At 29.0% G+C, this 26824-nt stretch overlaps 1 protein-coding gene across 1 annotated transcript; it reads right to left on the bottom strand.

The window, feature by feature from the left end:
- Window positions 1-363: 363 nt before the first annotated feature.
- On the bottom strand, window positions 364-26824 carry Sod1 (Superoxide dismutase 1). Its single transcript, XM_075370223.1, has 4 exons — window positions 26562-26824; window positions 20992-21088; window positions 9365-9552; window positions 364-691 (listed from the first exon to the last, which is right to left on the bottom strand). Exons 1-4 carry the CDS (start codon window positions 26628-26630, stop codon window positions 581-583), a joined length of 465 nt encoding a protein of 154 aa, XP_075226338.1. The 5' UTR covers window positions 26631-26824; the 3' UTR covers window positions 364-580.

The following is a 26824-nucleotide window of genomic DNA, read 5'->3' as shown; positions in this document are numbered from 1 at the left end:
GTACAGTATGAATTGTCTTATTTTAATACTTTGTTGTTTAAAATGTTAGGATATTTAAAATGCAAGATAAAGGAGTACTGCTTATGAAGCCCAGAAACATCTGATTTTTATATTTAGCATTTATAACGTTTTTCATTTCCTATGAAAACCAAAAAACTCATCATCATTACATACACTTAGCTGGTATTTTAAAATTATTTAACTTAATTGCAAATCGTAGATTAGTTTGATATTATGAAAATCTCAGACTTGCAAGAAATTCAGTTCAGGACTTTCAATTTACAAATCTGACACTACTACTGACACTTTGACTGGTATCAAATGAAAAGAAAGGACAAAAAAGAAATGCCATAAAAATGTTAATTACATTGCACCAAAATATTTATTTACATACTATTATTATATTTTTTTCTCGATACAACAGAAATGATAAAATTAAAAAAACTTAAAAATAAAGTTAAAACTACACATCTGAGTTTTAATTATCAACATAGATTTTATTTGTAACATATTATTTGAATATCAACCACTGCAGTTGAAGGCCCACACAAAGAATTGGAATGAAAAAATATTAAGTCTTTTAAGCTTTGGTAATTCCAATTACACCACAAGCAACTCTTGCACCAGCATTACCAGTAGTTTTACTCAACTCATGACCCCCTTTACCCAAATCATCTGGATCAGCATGTACCTGTAAAAGAAAAAGAACAGTTCCCAAGTAAGTGAAATAAATATAAAACAAATTATTATTACAAAGAATTAATAAAAAATTCAATAATGTTATAACTACATTTTTAAGTCTACTAACCAATTAAATTGCACTAATTAGAGCAAATATTTTTAGCTTAACATATGTAACTTGGTTGAACACACTAAAAAAATCATGTTTGTAAAAAGACTGCAGTAAAAAATAACCAACTACGTAATATAATTTTGCACTGCAAAATCACTAAGAAAGATAGACAAAGTCTCTCCTTTCATCAAAAGATGAAAGATCTAAATTTAGAATTCATGAAGTTAGACTGTTCTTCTCTGCATTAATCTGCATCAATTCTTGTACAATATTAACACAGCATAACTAGTTTTTCTAGATCCAAATTAATATTTTTCACAACTCCAAATATACATACTCTTGCTGTATTACATTAGCAAAGTAACTCTAAAGAGAAATCATAAGCCCCAAGATGGTGGAAGACATAAGTTGGAAACATTACAACTATTATTACAAAAAAAAAACATTACAACTTTGTTAAATTACAGGTAAAATAATAATAAGTCATTTGAACTGTAAACACATTTTCTGACACATAAAAAAAGAAATATTTTCATTGTTACGTACAATTAACAAAATTTTTAACAGACTTCAAAGAAAGGAGCAGGTTCTCAATTAGACCCTTGTTAATGTAGCACAAACCAAAAAACATTTGTCAGTTTCTGATCATAGAGTTCGAAGTGTGTATTTATAAACAGGTTAATATCCATATAAATAAAAAAACACGTGTTGCTTTAATAAAAAAATTTATATACACTTCAATTAGGCAGCAATCATAATCTTTACTTTTCTATCAGCAATTTGTCATCATGTGGTACATTTAATACTTTGTAAGGCTACACAAATCACATAATTAAATCCTTCTAAGCTCTTCATTCAAATTTTAAAAAAATATACACTTGACCTTTAATAAAATATTTTTGCAAAGATCAATTACAGCTTTATTGAGTATGTGCAACTTGTGATTTGTATTCCACCGGAACCACTCAACATTAACATCGGCTTTCCTTTAATGGCTTGAAAAGCTGCACTACAAGCTTAATTGAAACATCCAAATTTTTCATGCGATTACCAATGGTGTCATCAAATAGAATTAAAACAGCAATAAGGCCATCTTATGCTTTCCATCTTCTTTAGAGCTAGCCATTTAAATTTCTTTACTACACCCATAGCTCCGTTTACGAGACTGAAACACAATATGTTAGAGCATATTACTCACAACCCCTAAGCTAATTTTATTGAGTGTAATGACCACTACAATTATTGTTGATGTTAGAATTATGTCATTTCATGGTTTTCCTCAACATGTAGTGTGGGCTTCCTGAGATTCATCAATTGCAAGAATATTATACGTTTGATGTGTTAAAAACAAAATTTCTGTCATTTTTACAAACTTTAAAAAGGTTATACATTTGATTGTATTTTTTCTGTTATCCAGAGATAACTTTTCATCAGAAGCTCAAACTTTGATGATCCTTTTTTTAATTGACTGAGTTGCTAGCAGTGGTTACAATTATTCAATTATATTAAGCCAACTGAAAAAAAAGTAATGGGGGAAAATTACTAAATTTAGCCATATATCATATAGCTCCTCTTGTACCAACTTTTCACCACAAGCACCAATTTGGATAATCAAACAGTGGTCCCACACCATTATAGAGTAATACTGGACCATTAAAGAAATATTGGTAAAAAACTACAATCTAGGTAGATATTATATTTTTATGTCTGTCCAGATCTAACTTCAAATCGGAAGCTCTGATTCTGATTTTTTTTTTTTAAACGATAGATAAGTGAAATAGACAGATTAATTCTAGTTCGTCTTTTTTAAAATTTATGCAAATGACGATGAATATTTTCCCAGCAGAAGTGCTTTAAGTAGTAGTGAGTATGAAAGAGATGTTGTAGGACATTGATTCCCAAAGTGGTCAAGGTGGAACCCCCGGGGCCCACGGGAGACTTGACGGAGGTCTACGTTGGCGTGACAAAAAAATGGGTTTCACAATTCGTAAGCGGGGGTCCACGAAAATTCATCTGGTTTCGATAGTGAAGAACTAAAATGTTGGCTTGACTTTGCGTATCAATCTAGGCAGATAATGTTTTGAGAAGCTCAGCGACTGTTACTTGTAAAAACTTTCATGTTCCATATTCAGTACAACGAACGTGTCGAGACTTGCAAAGCGCCACCGCCATCCGCAATGCTTGTTCAGATGTGCAAAGGGACGAAATACGACTTATGGTGTGTGTGCTAGCAATCTTGCATGAACTTGTTTAATTCTTCACTAATGTAAATACGATTGCCAAGGATAAACGTTACTCATTTGTTTCTGGAATTTCAAAAAGAAAAGTAAAGTGAATATAGATGTTAGCGTTTGCCAGTGTCGGAAAAAGTAGTAAGTACTTACCTGCTTTTTTGTTATACTTACTTTTATTTTATTTATTGTTTATTTATTTATTTGACAATTTATTGTACACGTCAGTAAACAAAAAATGCACAAATTACAAAAAATACGTAGGTACAAAAGCTGAGGCTTATTTCTAAAAGAAATCTCTTCCAACCCACCTGCGATAAAGATATATTTATGTTGTAATAAGTATACTTGTAATGTTTGCGTGTAGTAGGTACGTATTAAAAATTAAATACTGAACAGAGCCATTATTAGAGACTTCCCTAAAAGAACAGAAAGCCGAGAAAGGTTAAACTTTTTGTCCCTACTTTATTAGTAATATTTTTTTACCAGACTGTGTGGTGGTTCACTAATAATTATATACATTTATACAACGTGTTACAGAATAAGGGTTACAACTGGGAAATGTTATGTTCAGGATCAGTTTTTAAGTCGATTCTAATAGTTTGTTTTTATATATCTGAAAAAAAAATTCAGACCAAAAATTAATAAAAAATCAGTAAAAAGTGGTCAAATCACAATATTGAAACGTCGCGCACGGCGCCATCAAAGGCACGCTACCTATGAGACATCACAATATTGTAATGTGACCACTTTTTACTGTTTCCGTTTAAGGATTTATTAATTTTTGGTCTAAATTTTTTTTCAGATACATAAAAAAAACTATTGTAATCGACTTAAAAACTGATCCTGAACATACCATTTCCCGGTTGTAACCCTTATTCTATAACACGTATATTTTCATAAATTGTACCTGTCTTTACATACTCTATTTTCTATAGAATTTACAGAAATATATCGAAATATAATTAATGAAAAATGTTTTACATCACATTAAAATCAGCCATTTTCATAAAACCTTATTATGGATCTTACCGATTTATTGCTTTTAATAATTAGAATCAGTTTGCCGCTGGTACTTTATTTCATTGCAATAATTAATTAATCCTATTCTGTTAAAATAGTCATATCCTGTTAAGTAAGACCGCCTTGAGATTACTAAAACAAAGTTTTTTTTTTATTTACTGGTAGGTAACTGATACGAAACATGGCTGAATCTAAGAACAAATGTCGACTGTAAACTGTTGATTATTTGAAATTTGGATTTCTTCCATCAAAGGCAGACAAGTGATTGCCTATATGCCTTTTGTGCAGCAAAACGTTTAGCAATGACTCTATGAAACCATCGAAGCTCGAAAATCATCTAAGAAGGTGTCATATCCTGATAAAATAGGTAAAGATTTGAAATATTTTCAAACATTGACGAAAAAATATGAAAAGAGACCTACCGTGCACAGTATGTTCGCCTCAACATCTGAAAGTAACGATGATGGCTTGCGGGCATCGTACAATATTTCATTACTTATAGCGAAATCTGGAAAACCGCACACCATTGGAGAACAGTTAATTTTACCTGTTGTTGAGAGGTTTTAAAAACTGTTCTGCAGAAATCTCCATTTGAAATACTCAAAAGAATTCCTTTAAGTAACAACACTGTACAAAGACGTATTGATGAAATTGAGCTTTGATATTGAAAGTTACTTGTGTAATTATCTGCAAACAACTCATTTTTCTATTCAACTGGACGAGTCAACTTTACCTGGTAATGAACCATTATTATTGGCATATGTTCGATTTGTTATGGACGAAGAAATTCATGAAGAGCTACTATAAGCGAAAACTTTGGAGACGGACACTAAAGGTGAATCAATATTTAATGTCCTGAGTGATTTTTTTAACAAAAAATCAATTCCATTCACAAACGTCATTTCGGTGGCAACAGATGGAGCTCCTGCCATGGTCGGGCGATATCGTGGGTTTATAAGCCATCTTCAAAGAATTATACCAGAGGTAACTGCAATTCACTGTGTCATCCACTGACAACACCTAGTAGCGAAAAATCTGAGTGATAGATTGCACCAATCGCTTCAACTTGTAATTAATGCTGTTAACAAGATAAGAAGCAATGCATTGAATACGCATTTATTTGCCCAATTGTGCAATGAAAATGATGAAGACCTTTAACGATTGCTCTTACATACTGAAGTAAGCTGGTTGTCGATAGGTGCATGTTTAACAAGATTTTACTCACTTTTTGAATCAGTTTTAGAGTTTCTGGAAGGTAAAGATTCAGATTTAAAAGAAAAACTGATCACTTTGAAAGCTGACATCGCGTATTTGACAGATTTGTTCAAAAAATTTAATGACATTAACTTACAATTACAAGAGGGACAGTCTCAATTTAACAAAAACAAAGTGTGTAATTTCAGCTTTTCTTGGAAAATTGAAATTTATGAAGCAAAATATTAGTCGGCGCGTATTTTCTCAGTTTTCAAACTTGTCACAGGTAGAATGCCTTGATGAGGATATTCAGACATACGTTCAACATTTAATTGCCCTGCATGATGACTTCAAAATCAGATTTGAAGATATTCTGACGATGGAATTACCATGGATCATAAATCCATTTGATGAAACGGAAGTGGAGAATGTGGTATTACAAGAGGAGCTACTCAAGCTTACCACTAATGAGGAGCTGAAGGTGAAATTTAAAAGAGGGTATCAAACATTTTGGCTGCAGGCAGAAATACCAGAAAAATATCCTGGACTGTGGGGAATTGCGAGAAAGCTTTTGATAGTGTTTCCCTTGTCATATCTTGTCAAAAAACTTTTTAGTGTTGTTACAAACCTTTTATCAAAAAAAGGAGCAGATTCAATATCACAGAACGGAGAGATTTGTACTTATTCCTAACAAAACTTAAGCCAAATATTGATAATTTGCTGTCAATCCATCAAGTACATTCCTCCCACTAAAATTGTAATTATTTTGTTATTGTCATTGTAGAAGTTACATTACGTTATTAATGTTTAATTTTAATTATATTACGACAATTTTATTATATTACATTGCAATATGATAACAATAATAATTAATAGTGTAATGTTTAAATATTTGAATAAATGCAACACAAAAAAATATAGTATTTTTCTTTTGCTTTTTACCACTCTGAATGGGAAGTTTTCTAAATAAAATAAGTGAAAATTGATTAAGTTGGATGGAAGCATTTTTTTTTGATTGGCCAACTTTACTTTTTTGACATCCACTCGCAGCACAGTCAATCAAAAATTAACCAATCAATTCTCACTTTTTTTTCGGAAGCTGTTAGTTCGTGGAACTCAGCCGTAACGCAAATTTTCATAGTTAGATCTAATCTTCACATTTTCCGTCGACTGGAAATATGGTAGAAATGTAGCTGCAGGGGGTCCACCGGAATCAGCAAAATTTTGAAAGTGGTATATGAGAAAAATAAGTTTGGGAACATCTGAAGGACCTTGTTCTTCAGATGTGAGTATTGATGCTCTAAATTCTAAATCATGAGTTGGTGCAACTGACACTTGGAAAACATTTTTATTTTTTTACCCCACCAGAGTAAGAGTTCCAATACCAGGCGATAGTAAACACATCGATTATTTCACTTTACTGATGGACGAAGTGGTTTCAGAATCCACTGTCATGGAAACTAACTGCTACACTGTAGAAGTTTTTTAATCAGAGAACATTTCAGAAAATTCTAGGATAACTCAGTGGAGAGATCTAAGTATTTCTAAATTAAAAACATTTATGGGTCTATTTTTTCATAAGCATAATATAAGAATGCCAAAGATGCTACATTACTGGCACAAAGACAAATTATTCAAAACTTGTTTTTAAGAATATAAGTCACGTGATAGATTTCTGTTAATTCTTCATTGCCTTCACTTTGTAAAAAATGATTTGATAAGCAATGACTGGCTATTAAAAGTAAGACCTCTCATTGACTATTTTAATAAAAAAATGTTACATATACACAACCTAAATAAAGAACTTTCCCTTAATGAAGATCTTATGGTGCTTTGGAGAGGGCAGCTTATTTTTAGACAATATGTTAAAAACAAGCGCCATAAGTACGGTATAAAACTTTGTGACATGAACCAAACAGTCTAATATTGAAATTTGTAGTGTATGCTGGGGCACTTGATCCAGGTGAAGGAAACTGTTTACATAACTTTTTTAACAGCATATAACTAACTAAAAAAACTTCTTGATAATAAAACCTAGCAGCTGGAATCCTCTGTATAGCCAAGAAAGATAATCCTAAAGAAGTGACAACAAAAACTATAGAAGGAAGAAACTTTTGTGAAGTATAGTGAAGGCATAATGGTAGGAAAGTGGAGAGGTACAAATGAAATTTTTTGTATCTTTCAAGTCAATACAAAAATGTAATGGATCATCTGTAAACAAGAAAGGTGAAGAAAAAGGAAAGCCCTGGCCAATAATAAAATATTATGAATACACATTGGGCACTCATAGACAAGAACAACTGCTGAGTTATTATCCTTGTGAAAGAAAAATATTAAAGTGGTATAAAAAGATTTTCATACATATCATTCAAATGTGTATCCTGAATTCATTTCTCTTTTACAAAAAATACAAATTTATGAAAAAATGACTTTTGGCATGCACTGAATCAAAGGAGAGCATTATTACCAAAATATTCACAACATGACCACTTGCTGACAAAGTAACAAGATTGGTTGTAACAATAAAATGCTTAGGAAACAATGCTTCACATGTTATTGAAACAGAAAGCGCAGAGACACTGTTTATCAATGTGAATGTGCTCGTCCAGATGTTACAAACATTATATCTTAACAAGGGTTTTAAATTATATCATTAATAATAATAAAAAAAATAACAAAAAAGAAATGATGAAAATAAGTGATTTGTCAAGTAAATATAAAAAAATTAAGTAGCGTTTTAATTGTTCAGTGAATTGTTGAATAAAGAAGACACGTTTGATGTAAAATATAGATAACTATCATTTTTTACAACATTACTACTTAAATTTAGTCACAGATGTATTTATTAATAAATTCAAATGTATATGTGCATGTGCATCATCTGGATATCAAACAAAATATAGATGACATGTGCTGACGACATAGAAATGCGTTGCGCATTTTTTATCGTAGTAAGAGGCATTTAAAAATTCTAAGAATGTTTTCCCATTTCCATTCATTACAATATTTTCTAGATAAATAAAAAAAAATTAAAATCAGCAATGGAGTAATAACCAGGCATGATCCCCAGCAGCAAACGTGTTAAATAATCTAAATATTCTGACCCATGGATTTTTAATATTTCACTTTAAGCAATTTCAATTATTTATGTTCAGTAAATATGGATAATTTATAAACTTTGCTATCTAATAAATTCTTTTATGTTTTCAAACTTCTGCCTTTGATATGTACTAAACTGTTAGGGTGAAAAATAAAATTTTGAAAAGATTTTAAAATTTCATATTTTGGTAATTATTTACAATGATAACAAGCAATCAAAAATCTTGACATATGTTGTTGTCGTCACTGTGCTGATTGCAAATATGTTTGCTTTAAAAAAAAAAGTGTGTCGCTGTATTGTAGTTTTTGACTAGATTTTAAAATGAAAAATCAAAAAATTACATATTCCTCTAGCGGCAAGGTATGTTTTAAATTAGTATAAATACCTTTGAGTTTACATTTTTTCTTCTTCATAAGACCCATATCTAATGTTTATTAATCATTATTAAATACATCACTGAAATCTGTGTCGACTGATTTCAGTTATTGATAGATTAGTAACGTTAATGTGTTTGTAATGAAACAAGTTTCTTAACTTCATACGATATCAGCAAACTTAACCTAATGTTCGCTTTTTTTTGCTAAACTCATTTAATTAAATTCATTTAAATATTTATTTGATAGATTTTTAGCCTGAATCAATAATTATATACAGTAACCAATTATTTAGTATACTTGTATAGTACTAAATTACTAAATTTTTAGCGAGGGTACTGTGTAACTTATGAGAGATATATAACTAGAGTGAAAGGTAAAATTTAAAACTATAGTAGAGTGACACTTTATTTTTGTTTATTGATGATAAAAACAATGACCATACCATATCAAGATTGACTTTTAAATGCGTGTCATCTTTCTAAATAATTACTCCTACTTTTAGTAAATAACAGATCTTACATAAAATCAGAAATTTCAGCACATGCTATGAAATGTAATTCTCACAGTAAACCAGTAACTTCATAACTGATCTTGTTTTAAAGAACTTTTAAGTAACAATTAATATAAAACCTAAATGAATACACACCACAAGAGTTCTGCCAATAATGCTCAACGGTCCAGTAAGAGCAATGCCCTTATCACAAATATCTACGTTCGCTACACCACAATCATTGGCAGTAACATTGCCAAGATCCCCGGCATGTCTATCACAATCAGTTGGTCCACCGTGTTCTTTATTATGAGGATTGAAATGAGGTCCGGCACTGGTACAACCTATTTAAAAAGAAAATAATTTTTTACTCAAAAATTACTATTATAAACACAATAGATAGTCAGCTCATTACAGTTTGACAGTTAGGTTTTAATCCATTCCTAAGACAGTGTCAATAATTAAATCCCAATGGCTAATGTACAACAATAACATAGGGATTAACCAAATAAAATTAAATTTTTTGTGTAAAAATAAAATCCTTTGAATTATTCAAAGTCCTTCTATGAGATGATTACTTTGATAATGCGATAGATAATTTAAATAGAATAAAATAATTTGCAAATGAATCATATAATTCCTTAAACTCCTAAGAGGCATTTAAGGTAAATTAGTTTTTTATAGTTTGTATATAATGCAGTGTTTCACACAAGAAGTAGGTACATCACTTTGTTGCTTTGCACCATCTGTCTCTTTCTTGTGGCTGCAGGATAAGAAGTCTGAATACATGGCAGTATAAGAAACCTGTGATATACATATACTTGAAGTAAAAGAAGCAGTAGTTAACGTTGCTTTTCTGAGAGCAATGATGTCAACTATTCGGCCAGTCTCTATTGTGCATTGTGAATCAAGTGAAGGTACCAATTTTAGTGCTAAATATCACCACATTTTGGTAAGCATGTGAAGCTAACGTACAACAAGAATGATACAGAAAATTTCATTTTTTGTAATAAACCTGGCATGGAACTAATATATATGTAGACAACAGCAGGAAAAATCTGGTGATGTATTCCTAATTCTTTATCTATTGTACAACTTGACCTTAAAACTTGCATATGCAGAAATTACTATACAAATGAAATGAGGAATGATTATTAACTTTTACAAAACGCTTGCTATATAAAAAAAAACTATTAGGTTACTACATCACCAAACAAACAGGTGCACTAAAACAGGCACATTGTATAAATTTAAAACCATGATAATTAAGATTTAAGTACTACAGTTATAAAAAAATTCACTCAAAAATTACAATGAGTTTTTAAATGACGTAAATTTTAGATTAGATAAGACATAAAGCAGTTACGTTAATGACGATGACAGGCATGATTTCAATAGCCACAGACTAAATCATCTGGTAATGTTAAGCAGTGATGTTATTTTATCATCACTGTGGCGATGATAAAATAAGATTAAAATGTTTATTTGATATTGGTTCAATCATTTTTGAGATGGGTTAAAACAAACAAAAGGAAGAAAAATTTCAAAAAAGATTAAATACCAATTTCCAATAAGAAACATAGAAATACTAAACAATCGCAAACAATATATTTCAACATTTACAAATTATTATTTCAACAATCTATAAATTACTATTAATCTTCTACTAAAGTTGAAAAAAATATAAATACAAATGACAAAATCTGTACATTGTTTAAAAATATATAATACATGAAATGACATCTTTTGGAACAGCATAAACTACTTAATAAATAAAAATAACTAGTAAATAAAATGGATTTACGGATCATGTCTCTGTGTTGCATGTTTTTGCACTTGGGTATTTATTTTATTGGCTTTTGTTTAGTATTATGGATTAATAATGATATTTCTAGAGCAATAATTAATCAATTTCAGTAATTGCTTTTGTAACTAATCGCATTTTTCATACTGGAAAAGCCCAGGTGTAAGTAATGTCAGTTTGACCAGATTGTGAAGCAATATACTAAAATGAAGGTTTTCCTATAGTGAGATGACAATTCAGAATAATATTACAGAACATTATATTACATTATAGTATTACAGAACATTTTTGTTAACTCTATTGACAACGAAATTGTTGTTCCATTAAGATAATTTACTGAAAGGAAACCTACGGGTATGAATAAAATGTAAGTGGATGGATGATTGAGCCTTTTTTATTCAAAGTACATGAATTTACAAATGATTATTTTGAGTCATTACAGACAGAAAATTATGTAACTACTGAACTGAAATACAATTATACTTTTTTAATACAGAGCAAATAGTTCCCAAGTAACTGTAAAACATACACTATGTAACTGGGTATGAAATATATCTGTTTTTAGATGTAATTTTGATGAAATTTAAAAAAAATTTTAACAGCTTGTTAAAAATGAAAAAAAACTTAAGTTCATATATGGTGGGCAAAATTAGTAACGATGTTAATAAAATTCAAAACCACATGATAATAACAACTAAAAGTAATTTTTAGTGTGTTAAAGAAAAACATGGATTTCATAACCAGTTCCTAAACTAGTTATATAATTTGACCTTGTATAAAGGTATATATATTCCTACAAAGTGGTAAATTACACAAGTCATTTAACAATAATATAAGTTATTTTATGGCGATAAAAGATTTACAACTAACATGTAATGCTAAGCTTAAGATTTCAATTACTGCCCATAACACTTATCCACAAAAGGTTCCCAAACATTCAATTCCTTTAATAAAATAAATGATTCATAGTGTCAGACCTTGAAAAATACTTTCCATAATACTCGCTTTTGATTCTTAAATAAAGTAAAAATATTGAACTTCATTTATCCAAAATTACTTTTTCTGTACACTTATCTATCTTTCCAGTAATTATTTTCTTTTCAACCGTATTATATCTATTTCTCTCTTTCTACCATTTTTCTAAAATTAACTTCAAGATTAAAGTTTTAACGAGATTAAAGATTATAGAAAAATTAAGAAATAAAAGGGCCTATACAGGCCCTGAATTTCTAAAGGGCCTATACAGAGTTTTTATTGTTCATTTTTTATCTTAACTTTGTAAATACTTTCACATCTCTGTTTATAAAGAGTGTAAGTTGTACAGTTTATATTGAAACCTACCATTTACTTTTTATATCCACTGCTTGAAGCAAACATTATATCATTTTATTAGTTTCTGTTTTTCCATTTTATTTCATAAATTTTAGTAAACCTCTTTATTTTATACAGTCTTGGGTTCTTTCATTATTTAAACTAAATTTATTTTTTTACTTTGTTTTTATGTTATATTTAATGTTTTTTTTTTTTTTTTTTTTTTTTACTTTGTTTTATGTTATAATTACTGTTTCTTTTGTAACTAACTAATGATAATGATTATCTAAGAATTAAAATAAATAATAAGTGTGAAAGTTAATAAAATAAATTCTGAGTAAGGTAAACATTGTTAAATTTAAAGACCTGTTGCATAATATTAATTATACTACTAAGTGATATATATAAATGTTATCACTATGTATATAAGTTGTGTATATGTTTTAAAAAAAAGCAAAAAATTCATAAAAAATAAAATGTTACTTTGAATTTAACTGAAACAATGATTAAAAGAAAATATTATATCAATGTTAAAACCAAAATAATAAGAGTAAATTAAGATTGCATAACAGAATTACAAAATAAACCAATTATAAGATAACACCAAAAAGATAACACAACTTTTAATTAAAAAAAAACCAAATGTTGTGATGATTTAAAATTATTCAAATAAAAATTATTAATATAATACCATCTCTTTATACAAATATTAATGTCAATATAAGTAACAAATCAATTATTACAGTAAAAGAACTAAACTCACAATTTGACATACTTATTCAGTTTTATATTCCAATTACAATTTTAGTTACCAATTTTAATTATTGATGCAACAATAATACGTAAACACTAGATTAACAAAACAAATATTTAACTTTTTAAAAAAAATAAAACCAACATAAGCTGGTTCAAAGAAATGACAATCTAAAATTATTATTTCTGAAGAAATAATTTTTGACAGACTGAAAACTAGTGAATGAATCTAAATTTCCAAAAAAAAACAGAAAAGAGAACACAAAAAATGGGCTGAAGAAAGGGTAAAAAGTTAAGGGAAACAATAAAAGGATATTGGAAAAGAAAGAAATCAGGACCCATGCTTGCATGATCCTTAGCAGATCTAATCAATTAAAAAAATAAATAAATAGGAAGGAAACATTTTAATTAAAAATATTTCTATGTGTACACACAAACACAGAGGGAGCAAAAGAGACTTTTCTTAGACTCAAAACTCTTCAGAGACTGCTGTTATTGCCAGCTGTTACATAACTTAAAAACTTAAGTGAGTACTTGAAAATATTGCTAAGATGAGGATTACAGAGTTAATAATCAGTCCATCAAATGAAAACAGTTATTTTGCAACCTTAATACAAGGCTTCTGCAGTTTCTAATCACTGTTGCTTTAATGTTTGAAATATTTGATAATGGTATACTAGAATATAAAATAAAATTAAAGTCATTTTTAAAATAGTATTGAAATGATAGAAACGTTCAGCATAAAAATAGAAACGAGTTTTGCCACAGGGATGTAATAAAAATATGTACTACAGTAATAAATGTCCCTTCTCTTTTTAATAATTTTAGTAAATTAAGGAGCAGTCATAAATGGGGAGAAGGTCTATACATTTTATTATTACTGCAATAAAATCATATTGTTTTTTTTTTTAATTTTGGACACATCAAGGCAAGCAGAGCAGCTGAAGTAGCAGCTTAATCATCTTTCTTAACAACTTTAACTTTTACTTTTTTTTGATAAGTCAAATCATTCTCCCTCTATGATTGTCTCTATTAGAAAAAGAGTAACATATATTTATGAAAAAATTATTCATAAATTCACTAAATTTCAAAAAAATATGTTTCATTATGCATCAAGTACAATTTTGGATAATTATGTTTTAATAGAAATTTAACAAAATTTTATACTTTCTTTAATTAATTATAGGTTTGCCTGTTCAAGGGAAACCTATAATAGTTATGGTTTTCTGTTGTACCTCTTATTCTCAAGCATTTATTTTTCTTAGATTATTTAAGTAGTCAACAACTAATAAACATTACTAAATTATATGCACACACACATATATATATATATATACAGTTCTCATAACTAAAATATGTGAAGCATGTGGACAAATGTAGGTAAATAGTAAACAATTCAAAATCTGCTGAGTAATATTAATTGAATTTTTCACATATACAACCTTTAAAACAGGTGCAATAATGACAAGCACAAACTACAAATCACAAGGTTAAGCAGGCCAATTACTTATTTCATGAATCCTGATATAATGAAACATAAATTAACATTACTAAGAGAAAATAAGATGTTATTATAACAAACAAGGCAGAAAAAATTAATGCTATTGTAAAATTAAAATGCATACAAATAAGTAAATGTTTTGAAAAAAAACAGGCAATATTTCTTAGAAGAGTATTATTTTAACATATCCATTCTAAATGGTAATTTGTAAAACTTTATATCCCGGATAAGGCAAATGATTTATTGCCTGTATCACATGCACACGATGGAGATAGAGGGGCGGTGAGGGGGAGAGAGAGATGATATCATGAGGGGGGAATTATCACTTAACAGCGGTCAATTAATAAAAATTCTGCTTGTTAAACATAATTTCAGAGGGTATATTTATGATCAGGATTGCTATCTTAAGAGGTTTTACTGAAAAATGTATCTAAGATTAAGTATCCTATTAAAAGAAATTAAATTAAAAAATGATAACAATCCTTTTCTTTCACATACATTGAATATAACCCTTCTAAAGTTAATATATGCTCCTTATGTAAGATTAGTTAAAATAAAATTTATCCAACAACAAAAGACAGAGGTAGCATTAACCACAAACCAATCAGAAATATACATACTGATAAAACAGTAAGGCTGAAATTACAAGATATATAAATCTGGATCCTCAATCAAAGTAAAAAAAAGGAACACATAAAGAAAACCAATAAACTTAAAAACAAAGTTTTTTTTATTATTAAAAGTAATTTTGTTGTGATCTCAGAATTACTGATTACAATAACAAGGGTCTCACAAATGATAGAGATGGGTTTATAAATAATAAAAATCATCTTGGTTTAGTTTGAGGAACTAAAAATGTTATTAGCAGTTGCATTAATTTGTTGAGTTTCTAAGGATATATGTTGATGTGATCATGACAAAACTACACTGCTTCTCAAAAAAACAATAATCAAATGATCAAATGCAAGTAATCATTTTAAGAACAAATGGTCAACAAGAAAAATGTATAATGGAGATTGTACAATTTACAAAATACTTTTTATATCCAACTAAAACTACTATCTTTTTGATTAAAAACAATAGTGATGTATCAATTATTAAAAATATGAAGTTTTACTAATTGTGGAAATTATTCTTACTTGATGTTACTACACTATATATTGCAACATTCTGATCAAGGAGAGAGTGGAAATTTTCAAAAATCTGTCATCTACTAAAAAGTAAAACAAAAACAAATGTGTAAGATTATCAGATTTATGTATAAAAAAATTAATTCTCAACTTAATAATGATTACTATAAACAAATAGACTGAATCACAATGGATAATCTACCTGAATTCAAAGCTTATCTTTTCATAGGTAACCTAAAAATTAATGTTAAAAGAGAATTTCTGTTATTTCCTAGAGTAGTAGAAATATGTGAATGATATTTGCTTTGATATTTCTTATCATGAAAATTTTGTTAAAAATTAATCTGAATGAAAAAAAAAAAAAAATATATATATATATATATTTATGAAACACAAAGTCAACAGATGTAACCATTGTTTTTTTTATTTAAAATTAATTTGTAAAACTTAAATCACAGTTGATAATTACAGAAAAAGTATTCAGAAAAAATATAAAAATATAGAACTTTTAACGCGATTGTTTTCACAACAAACCAGGTGCAACTCGGTCTGGAAGCTTATTAGAGAAATCAATTATACATTATTAGTAGTGGTCAATGGTTTTAACAGAACAAGTACTGACAACATGCAAAAATGAATCTACAAAAAATTAAGTAACAGTATGTTAAGAAATATTTTAAAAAATCGCAACCTTTAACATTACTATCCAAGGCTGCGTTAGAAAATTGCCAACATCCTTAGTAATATTAAGAATAAAGACTAAACCTGGTGAAAGAGAAGGCACTCATAAATTAATCTGTGAAGACAAAAACAATTTAGGCTACATAAACTAAAAGAAAGATTGAAACTTGAATAAAGAAATATTTGGCTCAATATAAATATAGAAGAAAAATATGACCATACTACAATAAAAATGAACATGCCACATCAAAAATGTCTTTTATAAACAGGAATTATGTAACTGAGAATTTTACTTTGTAAACAATGATGCAGAAACTTCAATGTTAAATAACGAGATGAATATCTATTGGCTTTTAAAATGTTTGATTTAGGAATCTTTTTAATGAAAATGATCACAAGAACTTCTATCCCCTTCTTTAATCTTTTTTCATGGGAAGGAATATATTTCTGATTTATAGTAAGGGACGTGAAAGGTAATAATAGGTAATCTAAGTTTGAGGTTTGAACAGTAGAATAAACATGGATTCAGAGTTACATACCAAACAACAGTCCTAACAGTGGGTGGAAGCAGGTAAAAGTGCACCAAAGAAAGAGTAAATAAACGGTTCATCTGCAGAAAAAAATGGTTATGGTTTTTGGGATTTTTAGGATGTGGTGCTCCTAACTTCCTGGAAAACACAGTATCATCACTGAGGATGTATCATACTTCACAACTAAAGGATGCTACTCAGACTAAACATTAACATCATGCCAAGAAGAAAATACTCATTCATCAAGATAATGCGTCTGCACTCATATCTCGAATTGATGTTGCAAAACTACACGATCTATGCATCAAGGTGCCTCCTTATGCACCATATTAGCCAGATTTGCTCCCAGTGATTACATCCTCTTCCCAAATGTGAAGAAATGGGTTGCAGGATAACGATTCACTGAATAAAGATGATGAGGTCAAAGCTGAGACAATTGCTTATTTTGTAGAGCTGGACAAACTGTATTACACCGATGATATTAAAAGGCCAGAAAGTTGTTGGCCAAAATATATCAAATTTCAAAGCGACTAAGTTGAAAATTAACAAAAATCACATTAAATTTATAAGGTCAATACTACTATTTTAATGAGTAATAAAAATCATAATATGAAACTAGATTAGTAGATTTAAAATAAATGGCCAAGCCACCTCTGTGGCAGAGTGGTATATCATCTCACTATTTCATTGGTACCTTCATGCTATTGCTAAAAATTGCTATATCATTTTTACCTTTTTGGCACATCACATAGAATATCACCTATGAGGTATATCTATTCAGTAAGGAAATTGATAAAATAACTTGTGTTTATTTATACCTACTAGATATCTATGTTTGTCCCACCAATAAAATTCCCACTTGCATGAACCCACTGACAGTCTTGTTTTCTACTGGTGGAAGGTATGGAGCAGGTCAGTTTCTTTCAGCTGTTTCAACACATATGCCATTTTCTTACTTACTGCATCAACTGACTCAAAATGTGTTCCTTTAAGCACAGATTTCACTTTAGAGAAAAAAGTCATACGACCTGGCAAAAAAAAAAGAGGTTGTTCCAAGGTAAGCAAAACTGCTTCATGGAAATTACTAGACCAGGTGCATTGTTCTGATAAAGAATGAAAACATTTATTCTGAGTATGATCATTCCTCCTGACTATTTCTTTAAGCTTTGTAAAAGTTCTTACAATAAAGGTTCATTATTGTGCCTTCTGGAACCCATTCTTCCAAAATTACAACCTTGGCATAAAAAAAGCAAAGTGAACATGACTTTGAATTTGGAACTTGCTTTGACAAGCTTTGTTCATTTTTGGTTAATGACTGATTTCCAGTGAATTGAATTGTTTTGACACAGGATCTTAATGGAAGATTCAGGTTTTATCAAAAGGTGATATTTGAAAAAGGTAGGGATTGGCATCTAGCTGCTGCAGATGTCAAGACCAAATTTCCTCGCAACATTCATTTTATGATCTGGTTCGAAAACCCAAAGGACTATCATGGCAGAAACGTTTCTCATGTTGGGATCCTCAGGCAAAATTTTACATACAGTCTTTGTCAATGCTTACTGTTTCTGATATTGTTCAGACACTAAGTCGCAGTCTTTTCAAACAATCTGGTAATTTTTTTCCTAATGTTTCTCTGGTTCTTGTTGTAGAAGTAATCCAAGTTGCTTATCATCTTCCACATTCTGACATCCTTCACTCTGTGACACTTGCACATCACAATCACAATCTTTCACACATGCACAATCTTTCCGTTAAGAATTTGAAAATATTCATATGGAGTTTTTTCAAGTTTACTACAAGTTTAAACTTAGCATTATTTCAACCTATAACACAAAACACAATTCCACTAAACAGTAAAGTGTTGATGTTTGTCATACATTTTCTGATATGTCCAAGGTTTCTGCCATAGAATTCACTGCTTTCTCTAAATAATGAGTAGAACTGGTCTATTATTTAATAGATACAGCTCATAATTTACATTCCAGTTTAAATTTGACCAAAATATGTCATACAATATATGTAGTCATAAAGAAAGTAACAGAAAATTAGACAATAGTTATCTAATAACTATCCAGCCTCATTTGATAACTTAAGATGCAACAACATCTACCCTGGATTAATGCAAATAACATTAATGAACTTGTTTACAGTGATTGCCTCATAATGACAATTTCCAAAGCATACCAGATCATTTTATCAATCGCTTATTTTAAAACTCTTAGCAACACATACATGCCAAGTAGAGTTGTGTTTGCCACCCACAATTCACCCAATAATTCACAAAGCATGCAATACTGGATCACCAACTGTCTATGAAGGTCAATGGAATGCAGATTTAAAAAAATAATAAAGAGGCATATTTACTCTTCGGTGTTCTCATACTCTAGGAAGCCATCATAAATCAACACAAGTATAACCAATAAAAGAATGTATATGAAGTCATGAAAAGATTACAGCAATACACATATAACTACAATTAAAAATTAGAACTGAAGATGACCTAAGGCTTGAAGATACCCCTCAACTGTACAGTTCTAGTCAATTGCTTTACTTAGGGTTATTTTATCAATAATGGTGGTAATATTTGTATGTAATTAGGTCTTATAATTACTTACTAATAATTTAATAATATCAGTTTTAATAATTTATGTATACAATAGGTGCTGAAATTTAAAGAGTTGTAGATGACATGATATGAGATATGAATCACTTCAGAAAATGGCAAATCTACTTTCAGGAATTATAAGTATTCCCAGGTAATTTCTTTATTAAACAGAATTTACTGTTAGATATCAGCAAACAACCATATATAATATTTTGACTTAAGTTCACTAATTTCTTAACTTTTACTGTTAATTATTAATATATGCATAATTATTAACTGATGCAAATTACACAAAAAAAGGCAAATATAAATTTTTTTACAGCAATATAACAAAATTAAATTTTCTACTTAGTAGCCTATGTAATAAGAGATAACAAAATTAGTTTAAACACAATTTTAGTTTCTGTTAAGTTCATAAAATCAAAATCAATTAGCAAACAAAACAATATTTATTTAAAAAGAATGCACTAAAAAGAAGAAAAAAATATTCCACCAATTTTTGATATCTGGACTAATAGAAACTGGAACAAATTTGAAAACACCTAAGAACTAATTTAAGAGAAGTTACTTAGTGTAATTTTTTGTAACAGTTTTATTATTTTTTAAAGTTTATTTTATTTTTAAACTTAGAATGGCCTACAAAAAATGCTGCTCTTACAAAAAAAAAGCTTTTGGCAAGTTATGTAAACAAGAAACCTGCATCTTCATGAAAAGTAGAAAAGGAACCTAGAGAAACAATGTTGAAATGAGATCTAATTTGAGCTTAGAATTTCTGAAACAAAAAAATGTAAACTATTTTTTTGTTGCATTATGCTAAATTCAAAATGGAATAAAAATAAAAAATGAAAAAGAGACTGGTAACACAGTGTGACCTAGGGGCGTTGGAATATGGATGTATGCATATAACTAAGTTTTCCAACTAATATTTTTGAATGACAATAATCCAAATATTTGAATGACATTGGCTAATAAAATACTAAGCAAGGAACAGAAAAATGAAAAATTCTTTAAATCATCAATATACACAATTTTTTTAATTTTATGTTACGACTTTTCATTTAAAAATATTTTCTGGGTTATTTCTTTGGAAAAAACATATACACAGGACAACCAGATAAACTTTAAAACCAATAAAACAATTGTAAAATAATAGTGACTAGTGCATGTGTTAGTATGAGAGATTCATTGTTAATAAATTTTGAAGTGTTTAGTTTATCTGTCACCCAACCTCTAGTATAAAGAATTTTTGTTTTCAAGGCAACAGAGCTTTAAAGTGTTAAAACAAATACTGCTATACAGAATATGTATTTATGAAGCAAACAATATAAAAAAAATTACATTAAGAATAATAAACTATATAGTATAAGATCTACAATGAAGTATCAAAAACAGAAAAATAAACCATGGCTAACATCCTGAAAAAAATAATTAATTACAAAAACTTCGAATTTCAGTAAACAAAGCTTACCATTTGTGTTGTCACCAAATTCATGAACATGAAAACCATGAAGTCCCTTTCCAAGACCAGTAACTTCACCTGTTACTTTGACTGGCTCATCAGATTCCTGAAATTAATTTACATTAGGCAAATTGCAATAATATTTTAAATTAAGTGTTTTTATTAATCAATTTATGCACAAAAATTCCAAAAAAGGACAAATTTTTAAACAGAATTCATCTTCAGTTTTAATTCAGGCTTAACTACATACCCTAAATATGGAAAGATATAGTCAACAAAATAAATAAAACTCATACATATAAAAAAACGTCAGATGAGTTGAGTGAATGTGTCTGAAGACAAATGTTTAACGTATAAGAAAGACTTTTGTGGGCAGTCCAAGAAAATCCATTAGGAAGGCTACCCACGAATTAGCAATTCCAGCGACGTCTATATGGAGGGTATGCTTCCAACTGTGTCCATATCGTTTACAGCTGTTACAAGCTCTAAAGTCTACAGGTTACGGTTTGCATGCTAGTTTTGCAAATGAAATGATGCACTCTGATGATGAAGACTTTCTTTCATGTAACATATTCAGTGACAAATCAACATTTCATGTTAACGGAAATGTTAACATTCATAATGTGCATATCTGGGATCAGAAAATTCTCACGAAATATTGCAGTGTGAACAAGATTCCCCAAAACAATGTTTTTTGTATCATAGCCTGAAGGCAAGTTTAGGAGTCATTCTTTTTCGCAGAAAAAAGTGAGCTACCTTGATATACTACAACTACAGCTCTTTCCTCAACTGCAATATGAACCACAGAACTTTAGTTGACAACAAGATGGTATGCCACCTCACTGGCATAATGCTGTATGCGAATGGTTGTATGAAATCTCCCAGACTGCTGGATTGGTCGCTGGGGACCAGATGACCGGGCCTGCCTGCCATGGCCTCCATGTTCACTTGAACCGACCCCCCAGTGCGATTTTTTCTTTGAGGTTTATAAAGAATCAAGTAATCTTACATACACTAGCTGACCTACCAGACTTGACAAAGGATTCAAGTAAATGTCACATCAATTACTCCAGACTTGCTGATTTAAAATACGGGATAAACTTTCCAATTGGCTGGATGTGTATCGTGTGACAAATGGTACTCACTTTAAACATACTGAAAAAACTATTGAGTTGTTCTTTCATTTCACATATAATTTATCAATGTTAAGTAAAACTTAATAAATATTAGATAATTTTAAAACCCAGATATTCATCCTCAACACATAGTAGATTAATTTTAAGCATTACAATATTTTAATTCAATTTTTACCCAATTGCTTTTTCACAAATACCTAAACACAATTACACCTGAGATTTAATACCACTAATAATGGAAATCTGCATAAAATTTAAACATGCTTCTCATGGAAATGTGTACTCTGTTGGTGGAAAAAATTTTCAAACTCATAACACCATCTGTTTATTGACACAAACTCACTAATTTCTAGTGAAGAATAATAGTGTCTGTCTTTCATAAAGAAGGTTATACGTTTAAATCTCAATCAGATTTGTTATTTCACAAATGCTACTATATTCACCTCACCCGAAAAATAAAAACACCTACAGACATCAGGCAAAAAATAATTTGTGAATAAATAAATTAAATAAACTCTGATATTTCAATTATTCTAAATATTTTTTTTGTGAAAAATATTGTCACATTAAAAGCAATAAGTTTACTGATTAATTTCACTGCACAAAAATTAAATTTTTCCCCCATAAGATGACTGATGTACTATTATTTTTAACTATTGGATTTAAAATATTGATATTGTACTATAATTTCATTACTGATTCTTTTCACGTCAAAGATTTGAACAGAAAATGTGGCTATGGATTGAACTCACTCAGAGAAACACTTGACTTGCCTAGTAAAGATAATGATTAGTAAATTATTTAAATTGAATCTTATAATTCTATTTTATTTTTACTCATAATAATTCCTTTTTCATATGTGAGTAAAATATTTTTGTTAACAGATTGCTGAATTTATTTATTGACAGATACAATTGTTAAATAAACAAAATCATGTATCAGGAGATATAGTGAAATTTTTCTAGAGTAAAATGGTTTTACTACTAGTCAAATTCTGTAGGTATTTTATAAACAGGTAAAATTTCTGCAAGTTTCATTTACGTAATTAAAAAAAAACATTTACGCAATACTTTTCTCAATAAAGAAAGTACATTAGCACTTTATAACTGTTTTAAAAATTACACATAAACAATGAAAAAAAAAATTATATAATAATTGAAAAATAAGTAATGAAATAAAATATTAATATTCAATACGGATAGATAAATCTTACAGATATTTACAGACACTGTATGTTAAATCAAGATTACTGTTTTAGGGTAAACCAACTGCAAGCATTTCTGCAAAAATATTTTATTAATATGACTAATATTCTTATTCCGTTATCTGCTTAAATTTTTTAACAATGAATTAAAAAATTCATTAATTAAACAATTAATTTAAAAAAATTTAATATTACAAATAAAGCTCTTATGTTTTACTGATAGAAATGTTGTAGTAACCTATTTTGCAATTTTATTACTTATTCAAGGGCAAGTATGAGAAAATTATTGTAACCAATTCACCCAGTGAATGAATAAATAATGACTATGTAAAACAAATTCATACCAATTCAAAGACTGATGAGAGGCGATTTTTATATTCTTCCTTTAAGTAGCCACTCACAAAGAAACACTGGCTACCTTAAAATATTAATTATGAATATCTAATTAAAATTTCATTTTAAGGTATTCCTGATACACTTAAATACAGCAAAGAAAATAATAATTAAATAATAGTCATTCCAGAGGCCAACAACTGAAATAATTAAATAAATCTTTCTACACAAATATAAAAAAAAAGACAATAAACAATTAATTAGTTATGGCCATAACTTCTAACTACCCAAATTTTTATACAACCATACTTACAATTAGTAGAAAAATGTTTCTAAAAAAAAATCACAGATTATCATTGAAATTTTTAAAAAAAATTTTATATTTTATAAACAGAACTTATGAAAAGATCATTCATCTTTGCTCAGTTGAAGTATACATCATCCTTGTATATAAATTCTACATTTTTTGTTAGGATGACTCCAGGTCATCTTTCGTCGATTTTAGATGTTCAGTGTCTCTTACAGAATTTGTATTATCAAATTGTCTTCATTATCTATTGGATAATTTTTGAACTGTGTTGTTAGTTTCACTGAAATGATATTTGTGAAGCAAGTTTGTTTACATGCATGTTGATTTATTTTCCATGTTTATTCAATTCACACAATTACTTTTGTTATTGTTTAAAAATTAACACAACGAGTGATATTTATTATCCTAAATTAGTCGAATTGTTGTACGATATCTTGGATGGTAGCAATGGCGAAAATTTTGATTTTGACAAAGAAATTGAGGTTGTGTCTATTGAACATGGACAAATTAATGAATTATTTTGATGTTGGTTCTAAAGGGGAACTAGATGATGAGGATAGGAAACTGACATACGAAGATCCGATTTATTTGTGATCATGATTTGCATTCATCACATGATTATTATTATTATGACCACTGGGACGATCAAAAATAAAAAAAGTTATTCCTGCAACCGAACCTTCAGTTAATTGATATTATTTCTAATGATTCCACTTCTAGGCCTACTAGTGTTACTATTACTCCCCCTAGTTTTTCTTCTGAAATTCCTAACAGTATTGTTGACAATTCTATTCAGTACCAAATTAGATTTAGGCCTACTTTTAACTTCATCAGCTCCTGTTATTGGCAATGGTACACTCTCATAACATTGTAACAATTCTTATAATTACTTTTTTTAATTATAAAACAGTTTCTAAGAATAATTATGTTCCTATCTATACCTACTTCTCAAGTATAAATAATCAATAGAGTGTGAAACAGTAGTATTCACTGGTAGTAAAACATCAGACAGACTTTGGTTTTGTGCCATATTTTACTAAAAAATGTTTTTCTTTCAAGAGACATAACATTTTACTTCAAAGTGATATCTAAACAAATTTATGTTATATTGAAAGCGTATGTTTCTGTGTTTCTAAACATGTATTATAACTTAAAATACATATAGTAATTACAAAAATATTAAGTGCTTGCGTTGCAGCTATTTTTTTTTTTGTGTTTGAAAGGGAAATTTCAACATGACACAAACTCTAGGAATTATATTTGTCTTTTTTTACACATAACAAACCTGCATGTCTTTTTCTTTCAGGTAATAAAACTCATGTATGGAAATTTTACAATAATGATAAGTAAGGATTTTTTTTAAACTGGTCTAAATTGGCCAGTTACCATAACTACCATGTGCCAAGATCCCAGGATTCAAAGTGTTAACAAACTTGTACTAAATGAATTAAGAAAATTCTTTTTTAAAGTTTTAACATAAAAAAAATTTCTGATTTAGATCTTGCATTTTCTTGAGCCTAAGTATATCTGCTATGGTATATTACATATGAAAAAAATTCAAGGTGATCAAAGTGCTCAGAATTACCGAATCCATACTTCCAAATTGTGACAGAGATTTCTCATCTCCCTTTCTTTACACTTTACTGCGAAAGGAAGCTGCAAATACAAATACCTAGCATGAAAAATCCCATACTAGAAAATATTTGTTAACTCCTTTATAACACTACAACCAAAAGAAACTAAAGTGTTAACTATTATGAATTAGATACCCATGTAAACAACAAATGAAACATTGTACTATAGTAGAAAATATTGCTAATAAATATGACTAAAATGTTAATACTTTTATTTAGGATAAGAATTCAAATAGCTTTTATCATCAGAATTTAAAGACAGATGAAAGCAATGAGGTGTTTTATCTGTTCTATTTACTCAGGTCAGACAAAATGGTGCCAATATATACATTTTCTTTTAAATTACAAAACCTATCAAGAATGAAATTTTAAGAAAACATCAAATATTTAAATAGAAAGTTTTTCGCTACATTAAGTTGGTTTTATATATTTATATTTACACGCACACGCCTAAAATCATAAAAATAAAAAACCGTTACAAACCACTTAAGCAATTTTTTTCTTTTTCTGTTTAGCCTACAGAAGCACCTTGGGTATTACTTGAGAGATTGGTAAGTATAAGTATAAATGAAGTGTAGTCTTGTACAGTCTTAGGTCGAGGTCGACCATTCCTGAGATGTGTGGTTAATTGAAACCCAACCACCAAAGAACACCAGTATCCACGATCCAGTATTCAACACACACTTCAGCAATTTCTAAACACATGCAACATAACTCTAACACCACCGGAATTAGATGTTTACTTTGAAACAGATTCAGATTTAATTTACAATACCTATTACACATTAATCAATACACACTGCAAAATACCTGTACCGAAATATTTTAAAAGCCGGGAGCTCTTATAACTTCTGCAACAAAAAAAATAATAAAATTTCATACGTGATCAAAATCTAATTTCGTGAAGTAGTATCTCTGAATTATTAAATAATTGCAAAAGAGAATATATTACTGGAACTTACCCCTTGTTCAAAATAAACTGTTCCCTTTACTTGTTCACCATTCAACACGCATACAGCTTTCACCGGCATGTTGTAATCTGATCGTTTAAGAAATAAACTTTATAGAATTAAACAATCAAAATTTACTGTTGAGAATCAAATGTTAAGCTTTCACGGTATTCTCAAACGACTCTTAATTCAAAATGATTGAACAAACTGAACTTTAATTTAACAAATCAAGGACAAATCCATTCGTTTACTCCACCAATTAGACGCCCAATATG

The sequence above is a fragment of the Lycorma delicatula genome, chromosome 7 (assembly GCF_047948215.1).
Source record: "Lycorma delicatula isolate Av1 chromosome 7, ASM4794821v1, whole genome shotgun sequence".
NCBI classification, from domain to species: Eukaryota; Metazoa; Arthropoda; class Insecta; order Hemiptera; family Fulgoridae; genus Lycorma; species Lycorma delicatula.
The sequence above is the reverse complement of the archived record's forward strand: the minus strand, read 5'-3'. Positions and strand labels throughout refer to the sequence as shown.

What these genes read in the sequence shown, in the direction of transcription:
- Sod1 (XM_075370223.1), bottom strand. Translation starts at nt 26,630, where the DNA reads ATGCCGGTGAAAGCTGTATGCGTGTTGAATGGTGAACAAGTAAAGGGA. An exon ending in CAGTTTATTTTGAACAAGGG is followed by an intron (nt 21,089 to 26,561) that starts GTAAGTTCCAGT and finishes AATTAATTTCAG; the next exon opens with GAATCTGATGAGCCAGTCAA. An exon ending in TTATTGGCAGAACTCTTGTG is followed by an intron (nt 692 to 9,364) that starts GTGTGTATTCAT and finishes TTTCTTTTACAG; the next exon opens with GTACATGCTGATCCAGATGA.